Source organism: Astatotilapia calliptera, chromosome 18, assembly GCF_964374335.1.
Source record: "Astatotilapia calliptera chromosome 18, fAstCal68.1, whole genome shotgun sequence".
NCBI lineage: Eukaryota > Metazoa > Chordata > Actinopteri > Cichliformes > Cichlidae > Astatotilapia > Astatotilapia calliptera.
The window spans coordinates 4,575,860-4,594,881 of record NC_137439.1 but is presented as its reverse complement, the minus strand read 5'-3'; the positions used below and the strand labels follow the sequence as shown (position 1 = coordinate 4,594,881).

The 19,022-nt window shown below is 41.9% G+C and overlaps 1 protein-coding gene across 1 annotated transcript in view; it reads right to left on the bottom strand.

The window, feature by feature from the left end:
- myo10 (myosin X) overlaps window positions 1–19,022 on the bottom strand; it is a 122,155-nt gene that overhangs the window by 6,083 nt on the left and 97,050 nt on the right. Inside the window, exons 20-28 of the mRNA XM_026149129.2 lie at window positions 11,923–12,047; window positions 11,639–11,753; window positions 6,309–6,415; window positions 5,989–6,207; window positions 4,756–4,795; window positions 3,395–4,354; window positions 2,967–3,087; window positions 2,452–2,695; window positions 2,108–2,203 (exon numbers count right to left, since the gene is read on the bottom strand). Of these exons, the coding sequence (XP_026004914.2) occupies window positions 2,108–2,203; window positions 2,452–2,695; window positions 2,967–3,087; window positions 3,395–4,354; window positions 4,756–4,795; window positions 5,989–6,207; window positions 6,309–6,415; window positions 11,639–11,753; window positions 11,923–12,047 (2,027 nt within the window). The remainder of the gene's footprint in view (window positions 1–2,107; window positions 2,204–2,451; window positions 2,696–2,966; window positions 3,088–3,394; window positions 4,355–4,755; window positions 4,796–5,988; window positions 6,208–6,308; window positions 6,416–11,638; window positions 11,754–11,922; window positions 12,048–19,022) is intronic.

Below are 19,022 nucleotides of genomic sequence, written 5' to 3'. Positions count from 1 at the left end.
CTAATGCAAAAAGAACTGAATAGACTCCGTGTGTAAATGACCTGAGTGATGAGGGTTACTCAGGCCATGGCTCAGATTGGCGAGTTTGGTGGGCAGGGCTGGGGCGTGGGGATAGTGTTTGTTAGCAGTCCAAATGGTCCAGGGGAAGAAACTGTGAGTCTGGATGAACCTGATTGATCTGAGGCACCGACCAGAGGGCAGCCGGTCAAACGGGTGACATCATCATCATCACCATGGAATAAACAGTAATCAGCTTTAACAGTGGACATACAGGCCGGTCAGTTAGACACAAGCATCTCGGCTCCTCCTACGTCCAAAAATTCATTTGAAACTGAATCTTACTCAACACTAAACTACTTCAAAGTGAGAACAACTAAAAATGAAAAATAAAATGAAAGGAAAGTTTTAGCCATACTTTTATCATGAATGCAATTATTAGTGTGAACCTGCATGTGTGTACCTTTTAATATAAATTGTACATCTATAAGTTTTATATGTGTGTAAAATCCAAAACAATTCTGGGTTCAGTCTGATTGTGTCTCAGACACATGGAGCTGATGTTGGCTCGCACTGAGAGAGCGTCTGGTTTTACAAACCTGCTCCTATCACACACCCACAGCCATGTTTTCCTCACTTCAGAGTACATTGCATTAACTAGCATTCATGTCCTGTGACCTCAAACTAAGATTTGTCCTTTTGTATTTTTCTCCCTTAAAGGAGGTCAAATCCCCACAATGTGACAGAGCAAACATAATTATGTCCCAGATTCAGACAGACAGAGTGCTTGTTGCCCTTTTGAGCCACAGCGGAAGTAGACTGTCTGAGAGGAAATCAATGTGTTGCCAGAGGCAACCGTCACATTGACCTATAGCAACAATACCTCCTGTTTGTTATACAGTTTTCGACAGACTGTGAGCAGGTTCATGGCAGTTGAGGAAATAATAGGATCAGGAGAGAAGAAACAAATGGGAGGATTGGGAGCATTAGGAGTGTAATAACAATGTGACTAATAATCACTACTGTCATTATACGAAAAAGATTATAGAGCACATTTAAATCCTGCCCACCAGAGAGAAACGGTGCATGGCTCTCCATTTACCCTGTAATGTGTAAAGATGCCTTCTTGTCAATTGTACTTGCTAGCAGGTACTAGAAATGATGAATAACACTAGAGAGCTGAGGTTTCCATGAAAAGCTGGTCATGGTTTTTGGCGGTTGCAGGGTGGAATCGGTCACAAAGCGAGTGTTGCTGTGACTTGGTTTCTACCAAAATGATGCAGCCATCAATGCTTTGTATGGAAGAAACCAGCTTGCAAACACTTTTCAAAAAGTGTGACGTAAACCAGATAAAGAGGCTTTCCTCCAACGTTTGACTTACTGCTGCAATCAACATGTAAGGCAAATGATTTCCACATCCAGTAAGCCTAGCATTTTTCAGTTTCACTACCTCTTGGTGAAAAGTTTGCAAGTGTGTACAGGCAACTCGGCATCTTCTATGCAAACTACGGGGGACCGTGACAACCTGCCATTGACCAAAGCAATCGTGAGGAGGTTTTTGGTGTCACACCGTATCCCTCTTTGCTACTATTTAATGCTAGCAGCTACCAACAATCTTCAGCAACCACTCATTAGCCAGCTGTGGAATACCGCACGACTCTTGGTTATCAGCGGGTCACAAGCTATTCTCTAAGCCTATAAGACCAAGACTTGAGTAGGTTATTAACACATAGCTACTGTTAGCTGTTAGAGGTTGCTAAAGATACTCCTCAAAAGAAGCTAAACCTTTAAATAGTTGAAGACATTTTGAATCATTGCACTTTTATTCTGAAAAATGACTCTGAGATATTTCTACTCATATAATGCATATTTCTATTAATGGACAAGACCATGTAATTAATTCTGACAGTGTAATTAAATAGACCAGGTAAGCGAAGTTAGTGGTGTCACTGAAACTAACTTACTACTGAATTCTAGTTTTTACTTGTTATTTCAGTCATTTTGACTCCATGCTTGCATGAAAGGTCCTTTACAGATCAAATCACAATTCATTTCTTTGGTTATTGTGAAAAGATAAGAACAATACATCAAAGACAAACACACAGCTCACCTTGCATCCTCAGCAGACTCGGCAATCAGATGATAAGTTCTCTCTGGCATCACTATGTTGATTCCATTCTCCTTACCGGTGTTATCAATGATTTCTCTACAGGTCAAAAAAAAAAGGAAAAATAATGAGTGAGGTTCCCTGAATATACAAACATCCTTCCATAACCATTTCACCATGAATCCTTCAGAGGTCTGAGTTTTTATCTCTCTTCAATAACACAACCATATATCTCTTGAATATTTTACATGTAAATGATTAACTGACAGCTTTTCTGTTGTTACTGTAAATGAAAGTATTGTCATGCAAAAACAACAACCCTCAAAGTTATGTTCTCTTGTCCTTACTTGGCGTTGTGCATGTCCAGCACCCCCTTCATCTTCTCCTCTCCGTCGTTCTCAAAGTACATGAGTTTGCTCTGACGCAGCACGAACCAGCGCCGCTTCCAGTTGCGTCGGGAGAGCGTGGACGAGCCCCCGCCCTTCTTGTGCAGCCAGCCCTGCTTCAGAGCCTCCTGCTTAGTTCTGAACCACAGGAAAGTCTCGTCCTTCAGAACACACCAACGCCGCTTCCACGTGTTCATCAGACCACCTAGAGAAGAAAGATATGAGATTTCAAATGCTCCACCATCATTACGTCACCTGGAGGGGAGAATCTTGCTCTTTGTCTCTTTGTCTTCACTGAGATATTTGAATGCTAATCAATAAAATCAAATCAAATCAAAAAATCAAATCAGAAGGTAACACAGAAAGTACAATGCTTTTTCACCAAAATACATCCTAAAGCCATATAGATGATGCACTTAACTCTCACCTGTTGGGGTTTATTAAAAGAAGAGTATGTTCTATAAGAAAATAATAACCTTTGATGTAGAGGAAGCTGTGGAAGTACGGCAGCGTGACACAGCTGTAGACAGAGTCCCGGCGATAAGACAACTCGTCGTCTGTGTCGAACCTCTCAAAGTCGTCCTCGCTGTCCTCAAACTGGAGCAAATCAACAAAAATTTGAAATTAAACAAGACATGCAAGACCTTAGTTTGCATATTATTTCAACAAATAACAGAGAAGGTACAATGTGGTGCTCTTTGCACCTGTGAGTTGTAAAATGGCTAAAGTCATGCCATTTAATTGATCTCTCTCACTGGATCCTTTTTTGAAGCCTGCGTTTTTTTTTGCAAACTTCAAAGACTACACTACTTTGGAGTTAGAGCAGCTAAGTTTGAGTAGAAAATCGGGCATGAAATGTTCTCCCTGTCATTGAAAACAGAAGTTAAACAAGGATTCAGCTTACCGAGGACTGAGCCCCCTCTGAGCTAAAGCGGTAAGCCCCTGAGCTGTTGTAGGTGCCAACAGATCCGCGGTAATCCGGAGACCACTGTCCACTGCGAGGGTTGGACAAAGCCATGCTGCCACTAGACACGATGGCACCTTCATCGTAGTCATCCTGATCGTAGTCTGAATCCTCATCTGGAGGTATCAGCTCTACCAGCTCATCAGACTGAGCCTCAGATGAAGCCTGGGGGTGGCAGTAAGCCGAATCCCCGCTGGATGATGCGCTATGGCAGGCCGAAGGCATCGCTGGCAAAGAGTGGTGAAGCACAGTGGTCGGTGGCAGTGACGGAATCACAGCATCGTTGGCGTACGGGTCTTCTTCGGATGAGTCATCGCTCGTTCGGATACCGCTCGTCCGCTGGCCGTCCGAGTGGCCGTGCTCGCTTGGGTTTGGTGAGTCTTTGAAGGCATCATCATCAGCACCAAACCCTTCATCAACCTCTTCTTCCTCGTTACCCCTCCTCTGGTCATCCTCCTTCTTCTCATCTTCTTCACCCACGCCCAAGGAGCTCTCAATGTTCCTCACACACTCGTCAATCTCATCAAAGTTCAGGGAGTCCAGGAACTGCTGCGCTGCCTTACAGGCTTCATCCTCCAGCCGCCGGAGTTCCTGATCGCGAAGCTGCTGCAGGCGGTTCAGCGAGGCTTCAGTCAAAGAGAGCTCCTGGCGCTCCTTCTGTCTCTGCAGCACCTGGATCTCCCGCTCTAGTCGAAGAATTTCCTCCACTTGTGATGCCTCGTGCGGACGTATTGCCTCCTCTTCCTCTGCTGATGCCTCCACAAAGGTTTCTGCTGACTCCAGCTCCTCCAGGGCGTCTGGTGATGCTGCAGCTGCTGCTGCATTTTGAGACTCTGTCAAAACCAGCGAGGCCAGCTCCTCAGCACGACGCAGCTCCTCCAGTGTTCTGGCTTCCTCAGCCTGAAACCACAAACATGAGACTGCAGTCATAACTTTTTCCCCCCAAGATATCAACATTAATTTATACAAAATACCCAAAACAAGTTGATTTACAGAAACCAAACACTGAAGTAATCTTAGTTTACTGAGAGAGGGCCAACTTTTATAAGCAAATTATACACGACAAATACCTGAGAGGATACAAGCTGTTTATTGTACTGGGCAGTGTGTTTTTCACTGCCCAGTACAATAAACTGAAGCCTGCTACAATAAGCAGAAGCCTGTGTAACATAATAGAAAACATAATTGTGTTCTCTGTGTTCTTTACCAATCAGATATGGCTGTAGAGAGTGGGCTGCTCAGGAGACAGTCGGCCAATAAAAGTTATACACCGTTTTCCACTTAAATCAGTTTTATCATACCTCTCTGGTGAGTCTTTCGGCCTCCAGCCTCTGTCTCTCCCTGCAGGGCACAAACACACAGACATCAGCTGAACGAACACACAGTAGGAGATACGATGTACCAAAACCAGAGTAACTGCATTTCCTGTCTCACTGTGAGATTAAAATACCAGAAACCCATTTAGTATGCAGTTCACTATCTATCGAAACAACAAAAATACAAATGTTGCACCACACTGTGAAACCTTCTTTGGAAAACATAATGCAAGCTACAGATGTAGTCCAATAAGGATGTTTATACAAACTCAATGGTTCTCTACTAAATTGTGACAGCAGCAGTGATTATAAAGCAATCAATCTGCAGTATAAACTGAGCTGTGGCCCCTTCAAGGTCAAAGGCACCACTGAGGATATGGAGGTCATGACTCAGTCTTGATTGTGGGATTTGAGGGATTTACATTACATGCTGTTTTTTAAGCCTGATGACATCTCCCGTCCATGAATCGTCAGAATGACTACCGTCATAAGAGCACTGCGTACATCTGTAGCAATTTACATTGTTGTCCTTACACATGCATATGTAGTGAGCATAAGATGGGGAGCAGCAGCATGACCCCCCATTGCAGAAAAAAGCCAGCATCAGTGAAAACAAATGTGAGATTCATTCAGTGAGGTAGTCTCTAAAAGAGGAGCTCAGGTGGTTGCAAAGCAGCTTGCAGATGCACAGCAGCTGTAGCCAAGCTAAGCTACTTAAATAGCATGTCCTACATAAGCTTTGTAAATTAGCTGCTGATGAGATCCACTCATCTGATGACTGCAGCTGAGAATGAAATAGTTGCCTGCCAGAACTAAAGCTATGCTCTGTTTCTCCTCCAGTATTATACACTGGCATTAGGAACATTTTTTATTATATACGTGTAGTATTTTTATGTCATTTGAAATAATGGAAGCAGGGGATTTGTACTCCTTAACTACTCATGATCATATTTGAAAGTCCTGAATACAGCCCAGATGATGGACTTGTGTTAATTCCTCACTAACTGACTGAAATAAACCAGTGCCAGAAGAAGACAGTGGGCACACGTTTTTCAAACACATTTTCCAGTCCAGATTTCTCTCTCATTTCTTTTCTTTTAATTTAAAAAAACAAACAAAAAAAACAGTCATTTGCAAAAACCTACTTTCTTTTTGCACAATAACTTTTCATTTGGCTGTAGCTATAGTACCACACGGTGAATAAACTGAGTAGCCCACCTCTCCATCTCCTCCATCCACCTGCGGCGCTCCTCCTCCTCCTTCTTCCTCCTCTCCTCCAGCATCCGGCTGCAGGTCTGACGAGCCAGCTGCCCTCGCAGACACTTCTGGAAGGTGAGCGCTGCCCAGCGGAGGAGCAAGAACTTCCTCCTCCAGTAGAAAGCCCGGTAGTTCTTCTGGATGACCACAATACACCGCAGCAGCTTCTTGTACTGCTTCCTGTTTGGAGGACAAGGACCGGGCTATTGAGCATTTTGGTTTCAATGAAGATTAAAACTGATCCTATTGAGGTTTATGATGTTTTTATTCATTGTTTGTACCTGGCCATGTAGCCTGTGACATAGGCCTGAATGATCATGGCTGCTTTCAGCACCTCCACCTCCCTCTGCTTCTCCAGGCGATGCTCCAGAGACTCCCGAAGGAAGACCTGATAGATAGGATAAAGAGACAAAAAAAAAGTGTTATTTTATTATTGTTACTGAGGGGAAGTAAGGGAAAAATCAATAATGTAACTGCTCCTCATTTCTTTCTCTTCTAATTTTGATTTACTTTTCAGGTAAAATCATGTTCACGTTGACCTTTAAGAGTTAAAGAACATCTCATGACATGTTTGCATAATACACAGCAGAGTTTAAACGTGTCATAACAATTTTGGGGTAAAATAGTTCAAGGAAGTGCTAATATTCAGAGGGAAAAATGCATATTTGTGAGAATATGAAGGTGTACATTTGCAAAAGTCACATTAAAATGCCCCATCTCTAATAGCCACAGAATGTTCAAGTCCCAGCAGCTTAACATAGTTTGTCCATTAGTTACGCTGTATTACCCACACTTTATGAATAAAAGATTTACAAGTGAACAGAATTAAAAAGAGGCAGGCCGTTTCTTTTTCTATAACATTACCATTTAACAGACAGTCGCTCACAGAAGAACAACAGAGCCAAACAAAGCGGCCGACATAAATCAAACCCAGATCCTCCTCTCCCTTTGTTCCTGCTACTAGAGACTGCAGATTACTGCAGCGAGTGATTTCAGCTACATCTCTCCATGAAAAGACCGATCTTACGGGCACTTAGTGCAGCTGCCTGCTCCAGGAACCAAGCTGTCGTCCATTGATAGAGAAACTGGGCCCAGCGAGGGCCGCCAGGGGTTAATCCGATTAGGGAGGGAGGAAAATGAGATATGGGACGCGGTCTCAGGCGACTGTGACGGTGGGGAAATATCACGGTGCTACGGGGGTACAGGAGTACACACTGCCTGTTGATATGGTGTGTGTGTGTGTGTGTTGGCTGAGTGACAGTGTTGGATCCTCAGCAGTGAGGCAATAATGAGATTTTTTTGGGGGAAATGTAAACTTGTCAGGGTGACGTGGATGTCACTTATGAGCAGGTTAATTAACAGGGAAACATCCATTACATGCCGAACACGTGCACATGCAATACAAAGACAAGCACACAAACCACTGGTGTCTCTCCAGGAATTCAGTTTTCAGGCTGGAAAAGCCCCAGAGACAAAATTTTAAGTATCGAAGCAGATTGGAACCAGATTAATATTTATGTGAAATGTAAAAAATATTCATAGCAAAATAAGAGTACCAACAAGTACATTTACTCATCTAAAAATAACAGAAAAATGGGCTCATTAACAGCATGCTTGTGGACATGCTGCCTCTTGCACTCTCTTCCCAGGTGGCACTCTTGCCTAAATGAGAGTATTTTAAGTAATACATTTATATATTAATAGAACACATAAAATATGCATATCTATGAAAATAGAAAGATGTGGACTGTTGTTGGAACCATTGCTAATAAGGGAGCAGCTGAAAGAAGAAGTGCAAGTGCCTAAAGTTAAGTCTCCTGCTGGGTGCTACGTGGCAGAAAGAGCAACTTCTGAACACATCCCAACCTTATCCTCTCATTTTATAACACTGGTGAGCATTAACAATCATAAACTAAGGGATAAACCTGACCAAACAGGAGGGAGGTACAACTGTGGACCCCTCTGAAACCTTACGCCATAACTTTATGTGCACATCCCTAGAAATGTAACTACATGTTGCGTCAGTACAGCCTGCAACTATCCTCAGTACTGTCGACTTCCTTATATCCATTTCTGGCTACTGTTTTGGAACAATTTTTGAATTCATCAGCAAGAGAATAAAAGTAATCGCCTGAATATAAGGACTTGCATATGTCATCAGACTCCTAGAGCAAAACTGGTTGTGAGGAAATGCACAGAGAAGTGGAATAACTGGATGGACAAATATGTTTGCCTTCGACACAAAAACAAAAGCAAAAAAAAAGAACAAAGAACAAAAAGTGGCAATGCTGGAGGGAAAAAGTCGCAGCATTTCATTTGTTTCTATCATCGTCTGCAGCGCATATACAATACCGGAACACAACTAAGTGGTAATTAACACATAAATCACCATGCCAAAGCACGAATGTTGGTTATGGTGTCGTCAACTTTTGTAGATTACTTTATGGGCTATCCAAAGATTCACCAGAGAAGTCTACATCAGCTGTCACATTTTATACTTTAGAGCCAGAGCCTGAATCTGGGTGGTAAGGGTTAGAGTTAAGTTGTTGAATGAGAAAGTCACTAAAGTCACTTCCAATCTGTAGGACTAAATACTAAAATCTAGTTTACCCTTATTTCTTTCATAGTAGATTCAATGTAACATGAATGTGTTTTTCCACTGTATTTATATAAAATAATATATACACTTAATCTAAAGAAAGAAATCTAAAATTTTCCTGTGAAGTGCTGCTATCCAGGCTCATTCAGGCATTCATACAAAACTCACACATATAAGCTGCAGAAAGCAGCTCTTTGTGAATCTCTACAGTGCACACGCTGATCCTTTTATTAAACAACCTCCAACATGAGCTGCACATGCTCAGAACGCGCAGCCTCGTGTACAAGTGCACACATTTGCATCCCAATAAAATGGGCGACTAATCCTTTTTAATCATTACTATGCTAATTAGTGCAACAAAGGCCTCGCTAAGCCTCGCCGCGTTTTGATTCTTGCTGCTGGGGCCTTTGGGGAGCACCGCTTACCGTCCCAGGTCAGGCCCGTGGAGAAAACTAAGCAGTAGGAGAAGAAAGCAGAGCCACATCTTTTCCAGGAAATTAAGTTTAAGGCGGTAAAAAAGCAAGACATAAGTCTAAGACAATAGTCTGGACATGTGCTGAATGAAAAGAGCTGCAGGCCTCCTCGATGTAAATCTCACTGCGAGAGGCAGCGGGACAAAGTGGACAAATCCCTCTGAGGGAGATGGAATTGATTTAACAGTTTACAGGCAGTCACAGCAGCAGGGACGACTCCGTGGTTCAGTGGAGAGTATGGTCTCAGGGTTAGATGGTCTACAGAGGCCATTCAGGCTGAATGTTTTATAGGAGATTTCAAAAAAGGTCTTCCAACCAATAAGTATGCGGTGAGTCACGAACAGCTGTGTAAATCTGGTAAAAGGTGGCAGACACCCAAAACAAAAGAGAAACCAAAAAATGTTTCTCTCAGTCTTTTAAAATCTGTTACAAATACGTTAGTAAAAAGTATATGAAATAAAGCAACCACTGCTATTTATAGTAGATTGTACATATATTGTAATATAATGGATATTTTTGATGACTAAATAATCTCCAAGAATCTTTTGGGTAATCTAAATGTTGTTGTTCTGAAGCATAAACCATTATGAATCCATTTCATCTGCTTTGATGATAACAGGTGCACTGGAGAGGCAACAACAAGAAAACCCCAAAAAGCGAATGGCTTGACAGGCGATGGCTACACACCACTGTGCTCATCCCTCCTGACTGATTCTCTCTATTTTTGCTTTTTGTTTGTGTCCTCGTCACTGCTGGTAAAGCGAGACGGTATCTGCAGCCCACTCAGGTTGAACGGGTAATCCAGCTCCTCCAGGACGGCTCATCTATATGTGCTGTCAAAAGAAGGTTTGCTGGGTCAGCACAGTCTCAAATGTGTGGACGAGATACCAGGAGGTGGACTGCTACATGAGGAATAGTGGAAAAGGCCACAGAAGTTCATCAGCCCAGCAGCTCTTTTGTGCTATATATGTGTCGTGAATCCATCTCATCTGCTCTGATGCAAATGAAAGCAGATAAAATATATATGGGTGCACTGACACCTGTAGTCATAGAAAGGCTCCATATAAGCACCGGTCCACTTAACAATTTTAAGTCTATTGTTATTCCTGTGACTGTAATAACATTTGTTATCCTCAGTGTGTATTTTATTTTATTTTTAGCTAAATAGCTAATTTTACTTGAAAATAATGAACAGAATGTTGAAAACTGTCAGTAACATGAAAATAGGTTTTTAAATGGGCTACATGTAGTGGAGGGATCCATTAAATATTCAACCAAAGACACACTTGTTCCACCTCGCCGCTCTAACGGGGTATTCACAATTCAGCTTCCTGTGCCATCGTTGGTCCTGGATGGACACTGACACACATACTAATGACCACTCATCCGTTCGTCTGTCCACCCACGACCACACTTATCCTTCACTGCTGTCACCTCCTGCAGCATCACACGGTCATGCTGTGATTAGCGATCTGTATCCCCCATCTGTCATTTCCCCTCAAAACACAGACACACACACCCTGGCAGTAGGTATATTCTTCCTGATCCGGTGTAGTGGAAGCAGGAAGCATTAGACTGAAGACTGGATCCAATAATTGTTGGATTCTATGCTTCAGGTGCTCTGGACCTCAATATCACACACACACACACACACACACACACACACACACACACACACACACACACACACACACACACACACACACACACACACACTCTGCAATGGTTTCATAGAGCTGAGTTTCTACGGTGTATGAAGTCAAATTAAGCCTTGAGGGGAGCACAGAGCAGCCAAAATGGATTGGCATCCCCCAGCAGTGATGTTCAGTCTGCATCCAATCATATTTCAAGTTAGCAAAGAGAATACAGAACAACCGGTATGGAGCCTGATACATTCAGGGGCTCAGACAGGAAAAAGTCAATTACGCCACCGAGAACTGAGCAGAAGGCATATAATTCACTGCTGACAGAAAGGGAATGCAAACCTGTAAGTAAAGACTGAGTTATTATATAAATTATATTTGTATTGAGGAGCCTTAAACATAAAAGATGTTTGGAACGGTATCGTTTTCAGAAACACTTTCATCTTTTAAGACCAAGTTTAAACTAAACCAATAAACAGCAAGCTTTATGGTTAAGCAAGACTTATATGTTCAAAAGGACCTTATTGGACAACAATATAACCTGGACTGAATCTGGACCTGGATCAATTCTTGAGCCAAAGGCCTCCCTGGAGACTTCTATTTAATGATCCACACAAATGCAGAGAGCTCAAATGAGACGAAATTATCAGGAGTTCAAGAAGAAAAAACTTTAAAAAAAATAAGAAAAGAAACAATGATGACTTAACCTTATATTCCTGAAAATGTGAGAAATTTGTTCTTCTTCATGAATCACTGTTTACCCAATCCACCAGGACCCTGAATAAGTGCAGTCCTGAGTTTAAAGTGCTTTCCTATACCAGCCTGCTCCACTCCGTGTGCAGGAGAGACCGGCTATAAAGTGTGGCAACAGGGAAAAACCTGGGTTACACTCTCACCTTGGTCTTGCCCAGCTGCCACTCTGCACTGCTGCTGTCATATTGGCAGAGCAGCTGGACGCAGCACCCTCTGGGGTCTTCTGAATTCAACAAACCACGCATCAGCACCTTGTACCTGAAGAAGTAAAAGCAGGGGTGAAGGGTTTTTGCATGATTTTTAATGATTGCTTTGTTCTTTAATGTCTGCATTTCAAGAACTGAAATGACCCTGCGCCTGTTTTGGGGTCTGACATTTTTGGTAGAGCAGTGCTTATGTATGATTGCACAGCGTAGTGGGTACAAACCTCGAGCAGAAGTCCTGAATAGTTCTCCGGACAGGGAAGCCGGTGCGTCGAATCTTGACTGTTTCCAACATGCCGGAATACCTGAGCTGGTTCAGAACCACCGTCTGGTCAAAATGATCAGGCATCTTTGAAGAAAAATGGGAAACATATTCAGATGAATGTCTCTGTGTTCAAGTAAAAGTAATATTGTCTCGAAAATCAAGCACAAACAAACATCAACAGATTGAGCATCCGCCTGCGTCCTGCAGCAACAGCTAACGATTTTCATTCTTTGACGACAGAACACTTTAACAACACAGCGCACATCTATTGATGTTCCCCTACAAATCACTCAATGCTGCTTTCATAACACTGTTACAACAATACTAACAAAGTGAATCGCCTTTCACATTGCGACCTTACCACTCAGCATGGTGCTCGGTGACGGGGATATAATGTTTTTCACTGCAGTTTTGATTGATTTTGCTTTCTGACTTATTTTCTGTGTTTGCAGCATCGTGTGATTTTGATGTATTTTGTTGTGTTTCACTGAGGTGGTCATTGCTTTGTGAGTGTGGCTGGCAAAAAACGTTCAGAAAGAGTAGCAACACATCACATGTGAACACCATGCCAACCAGATAGCAAAACAGCCGATGCACATAAGCTTGCTAAAGCTGGCTAACACTTAGTTCTAAAGTGTTACCTTGGTATAATGTGTTTGGTTAGCTGTAGGTAAGTAAGGCATGTGCACACTTACAGATAGCTTTATGAATTCTACACAATAGATTGCAACACAAACTGCACACCGAAAAATGCTTTAGCTCAACTTAAAGAAACACAGTGGCTTTCTAAAATTTGGATATTTGACATATCAGAGATAACATGCTTGCTCTACACACAGGCATAATTGTTTCTGGACATGCTTCCCCCTGTTTGCCCAATGGCTGTATTCTGGTTATACTCCTATATAAAAGCAAGGTTGCCAAGCATCTACATCATTTTGTAGTTAAACTGCAGTCCTGCATTAACCGCCCAACTACTTTTGTTTCAGATCTATGAGCTTCAGGCTGGTCTGAAACTGGAATTTCTGTGTATATAGATGCAAACAATTTCAGATTTTCACTAATCTATCAAAGGTAATGGCCATATTATCACTAACACATGCATTTCTACCTTCACTCCATTCAATGGCAAACACACTTTACCAGTACTGTACTGTACCATGAAGGGGTGTGTGTGTGTGTGTGTTACTCACATCTAAGTTATTTGCTAGCAGATAAAATTGACCAAAGTTTCATGATGTTCAGAAAAGGCAGACATTTTTAAGTCCATGCCTTCAAAATTCAAACTATCTATATGGATAAACTGAAGTGCAGGTTAGAAAAAATACATACATTTGATTTCTAGAAGATTTGTCCCCTGTGAAAAGCACCTTCTTATATCACAGACATGGCAACATTATCATCCACTGGAGTCACGTTTCACTTTGCGTCACAAATGCAGCTCTTTGACTTTGGTTATCTGGCTCCTCAGAAGCTGCATGTTGTTAGATTGTGTACAGCAATCTTATCACAGCTCATTTGTTTGAAACAGCAGTCTACTGATACAAACTCAGTTGATGTGAGAACAGAAAAAGAAGCAAAACTAGGCAATGAAAGAAGCTAAAAATCCCCAAGAATGAATCCTGGATAACTGAAACAATCCACCCATATCACATGACGTCTGCAGCTAAGCCTCATGAAACTTCAGTCCCTTTAAACTCTCATGTACACGCATCCAACTGCATACCAGCCATTCAAAAGTCTGAACTCTGAGACAAAGAAATGCGTATGACAGCAGCAGCCAGCAACAAACCAATCCCTCCCCTCTCCAAAAACACACTTGGCTCTGAGATACCATTATTACTTACAGAAGTGCATTCAGAGAAAGCCATTTTCCCGGGAGCCCTCTCACCCTGTAACCTCGGTGGGCGTAGAGGGGGACTCCAAATAAGAGGGTGCTTTCATACTCGATCGTAATGCCCCCTTTATTCAGCGACCGTCTCCCCTGATAGCCCGCTGATAGTCCATTTGAGCAGTTGAGATGAAGGCAGGCCAATTCACCACCAGATCTTGACTGAATGATTGAATGGCGCCCTTTTTACTGCCACTGGTTGCAGAGTGCACCTTATTAGCATAATTTGCATTTGCATACGGCCAGGCTGTGGAGGTACAAAGCCAAGCGGTGTCGGGAAGCTGCCCTCTGCCTCCTGGCTTTCTTTGGCCCCACTATCGCTTCCTCTTTTTGCTCAGCTTTTGGCTGCTTCTGGGATGTCAAATACAGCTTTGTCTGGATGCTCCTCTGTCTTGTTCTTCTTCGGCTGTCTGGCCAGCTTCAATCTGTCTGTTTTCTTTGATTTTTAAGAAGTTCCAATATGTTTCCACTGGCATTTTTTCTTTTTTTCTTTCTTTATCAGAAAGAAGGTCAGAGAGAGACTTTCCTACTTTCTTCATCACTTTTTCTGTTTTAGAAAGATTCATTTTTTCCTTTGTAGTCAGTATTTTTAGTGCTGAATGTAAGCAAACAGCTGGAAAGGAGAGGAGATAATAGATCAGGTGAAATTATATCCCTACAGAGAAAAATACACCAGGCTCTCACACAGCTTTTGGTATTACACAAAATCACGTGAAAGCATTTGACACATGAATATAGCCTTTAGGTCTCACAAAATAGGGCAAGTGTCTGGACATTTTCACATAAACAAATTATGTTTGGTATAATTGTTTGGAAAATTCTCCCATTTTTCCCTCTCTGGAGCCAGGAGCCAACTGTTTTTATTACTAAATCAACTTTAATACATGGCCATCCCTTGTATATGAGGCTGGTCTCATCCCAGTCTGAGGCTGGCTGTTACGCTTTAGATTTAACAAAGGAAATGTACCTAATTTCACTTGGATATAAAATAAATCATTCACTAAACATCAAATTTTTTGAGAAGGCTGCCAAGTTATAAGGATACATGTTTTGGGGAGAGTTACCAAGAATCTAACAATCCATCAGCCCAGAACAACAAAAGTGACATGAATCAGCTATCAGGGGAAGGCGAAGCATCCCAAGCCTCCACAGGTGCATGACAACAAAAGCCTGAAGGGTCGATTCAGTAACTTTCTCAGCCCAACTTTCCAGCTAAAAGATCCCAAACTCGGAGCATTCAGCTGGACAAAAGGAGTCGTGGTAGTCGGCTCCCGAGGGGGTTGGGAACTGGCGGGGGTTAAAAAAGCAAACAAGGAAAAACAACCAAACTCAGGATGAGCTGTCCATCCTTCAGTCCCAGTGACAATGTCCAGAGAGCCGCATTTCATCATAACCAGCGACTGCTCCATCATTTTTTTAATAGTCCTCAGGATAAGTGCAGTAAAAGTCACAAAACCACTATGTGGCTAAGATATGGATATTTGAAGCTGAAACAGAACGCACAGCAGAAACATGAAAACAAAATCAAAAGAATTTGCAGCTGTGCTGAAGCCTGAGATGTCAAAATGTCCTTTCTCGCCTTCATGAACTACAATTGTTTCTTTTTAAAAAATAAAATCTAATTAATGACAGTATGAGATCTGACGTTTACTTTGATAGAACAAAGGAACCGTTACCTACTGGCTCATAGTTAAAGCTTAGTGTTTAAAAGGTTCATCTCTATAAACAGACACAAATGAACATGCAGAATATGATGTTAGAAGCCTCTGGCTTCCATTTGTTTTCCTGATAAGATAAGATAACATTTATTAGTCCCACGTGTGGGAAATTAGTTTTGTTACAGCAGTGGACAGTGCAAAGGTGCAACACTGGAATAAGATATCAATAAGATACTGTACACAATAGAATAGAATAAAATACAATACAATACTATATACAATCGAATAAAATAGTACAAAATAGAATACAAATGCTATATACAATATGAGAATAATACAACGATGTACCCAGGTTCTGTTGGTAGGTGCAGGTACACAGGTACAGTGTCTGCAATGGTTCCATTGAGCTGAAATTATAAATCGTAAATGTTTGGTGAGCCCAGGGTGTAAGTCAGGTGGATACCTGATGGGACCCAGAGTGAGAAAAGGTTTGTTGTTAATCCAAGTTTGTTTTTAGGTAATAAATTAAACTCTCATTTTGACAAAATGTTGGGTTTCTAGAATATTTATGAAAAAAAAGGAAGAACCTCTTAAAGTATGGCTGTAATACATGTTTAACTGTGTTGCTCTGATATAAAGCTGCAGTTCATTGGCCACAGGCAGCAGTAATTGAATGATGAACATCATTACTCAGAAAGTATAAAAATAGGACAGAGAAAGACTGACTGCTGTTACAGTATTTGCTGTAGTCTGCACTTCAAAGTCCAGATTCTTCGGATTAAACAGCAAATTTGACAAAATCTAAACCAAAGCCTTCTAACAGCTTATTTTGTCCAATATAAAGTCCACAATCCAAAAGCATTCAATGTACAGTGGCTTTAAAGCAAGCAATCCAAATGTATTTGAAGCCTTTCCATCTTTGCAAGGATCAACATTCCTGCTCTACTGAGAGGAATGAAGGCGTCAAGAGCCCCAAAACCTCTCTTTGTCAGACGGCTCTTTTCCTGTGAGCATCCAGGTCCGCCTGTGGGAGCCAGCTGGATTATCACTCACTGCTCAGTGGGGGCTCCTCCAAAGAGTTTTCGGGGAATCCCCGGAACAATGTTTTCACTCACAGGTGGACATAAATCCAGCCTAAATCCCTGACCCTGCTGGACTTAGAGTTAAAGCACTTTGAAGAAGGATTGTTGTGGGTTTGCATTTCTTGATTATATCAACGGCACAAAAAAAGGTAATGCAACTGAAATGAAACTAATAAAACAACTTTTCCACTAGTGGCTCATCTTTGACAAATCCTCTTTTGGAAAATATCTGTGCTGATTTGAACAACACTTCTTAGCCCTCTCTCATGTGAGTATCAGTTTTAATGAACCCTGAACCTGAGATCCAGCAAATAGGTCTGAGCTGTATAAGAGCCCTGATATACTTCAAAAAAAGAGAAACCATCAATAAACCAGTAAAAAAATGTGTAGCCTGATGCAGAAGACATTTCAATTATCAGTTAATCCATCAATTAGTTCACTGGGTGAGTGCCCGGTCAATGCATCGTCTGAAAGCAGCGTTTAAAGGCCAAAATCTCATGGTGAGATCATTTGTTTGGTCTAAAATCCAAAAGGACTCAATCTCCAATGATATGATTATAACAAAAGCAGCAAATGCTCACATATAAAATATTGTAAGTAAGCAAAGGATCATGCACTAAATCCTACGACTTGACACATTAAGTAACACCACACAAGAGAAAACATCTATAAAGTGACGTCCCACCTTAGTGTCTTTAGAAAATGTCAATTGTGTAGAAAAGGCAAACTAAAGAGTCAACTAGTCAGAGTCACGCTACAAGTGCATTCTTAGCAAACACACAGTCGTTTTCCTCTTCATTATTCTGCCATTAACTAAATCAAACCGTACCATTGTTTTGTCCTTGAACATTGATTCTAACAATCATCACGCACTCAAAAAGCAAAGGCTTTCACTCTTCCCTCTTACCTCTCCAGTGTCGCTTCCCCTCAAAATGCACTGTGCATCACTCAGGGACTAACAGCCTTCATGTCCAATTAATGAGACGACAAACAGAAAACATCAGAAGGGCGATGTGTTCCTCCAGTGCACGGCTTTATGAAGTTACAGAGGAATAACGACACTGATGGGAATAATTCCGGCATTTAAATGAATTAAGGAATGCATGCTTGCATCTTTTTCTGGACAGAGTCGTAACTAATATGCTCACAGATACTTGGACTACAGAAGAACACAGATCAGCCTAAACAGATTCACATGTTTGTACCCAAACTTTAGAAATGTATAGATTGATTCTAATTGCTGCTGCACCCCACTGCCTGATTAGGTTAAGTCTGTAGTTGAAGCACTAAAAACAAGTTTAGACATTAAAATACAAGAATTGAACCCATGTGTCCCTGGATATTATAATATATTTGTCTGCAAAAAGTGGAAATGAAATCTGCCTGAAAAGCCTGAGACCTGCTTTGTGCATCTGTCATGTAGCCACACACACACCAATGCATCGCCCCTCATACCACAGCACTAAAACCCACCGCTTGACATTTAATCCCCATGCAACAAGCAAGTACTTGAACGCACCACTTCCCATTCAAAGCCTGCATCAGGGTCTCACCTTGCATCGTAGCTCCTCCACGCCACGATCTTTCAGGGTTTTTCAGATTAAAGACAATTGACAGAAAACTTCCCAAAGCTGCTGTCCGTCTCCCCGTCTCTCTCCTCAGACACACACATGCACACTCTGCCAACACAGACTCTAACAAAGGCTTTCAATCCCCACAACTCCACTCCCCCCTTTTTTTCTGTGTGAGTGGAGAGAGGGAGGGCCGTGGTTGCCATGGTGATGCATCTCCTGCTGAGGCTAATTTGTGCGGGCCACTTGTCGGGCCTGACGGAGTGTGTGTGTGTGTGTGTGTGTGTGTGTGTGTGTGTGTGTGTGTGTGTGTGAAGGGGAGAGAGTGAGGGAGAGAGAGCAGGCTGTTTACTTTCAAACATGGTGGTGACTTTTGTGTCCGCTCAGCACTGAGATGCTGCCTCAGACTGGATCCTTGGTACGACCCAAAGGCACTGCAGTGTTTCAATTATGATAAACTTCACACCTAATCATGGTGTGTTTCTAATTTCTGCTCCTCTCGTCACACAATCCACACTGTAACATTGTAACAAACCATGATAAATGTTCCTTCAGGTGTTTATGCATTTCTTTTAAGCTGGAATGGTTCAGTTGTTTAATTACCTTAATTTTTCAGACCCAGAAGTTGCCACTTCAGTAAAGCTCATTAGATGCCTGCACACATTCTGTAACTCCAAATCTAGGAGTAACAATGTTTTCCTCTGGCATAAATGGAAACATAGCAAAAAGACAAGCTTTTTTCTCTTCATTATCCCTCCATTAACCAAACCAAACCGTATTACTGCTTTGCCCTCAAACATTAATTATAATAATCATCACGTACTCACAGCGCAAAGACTTGCAGGCTTTTCTGTGAA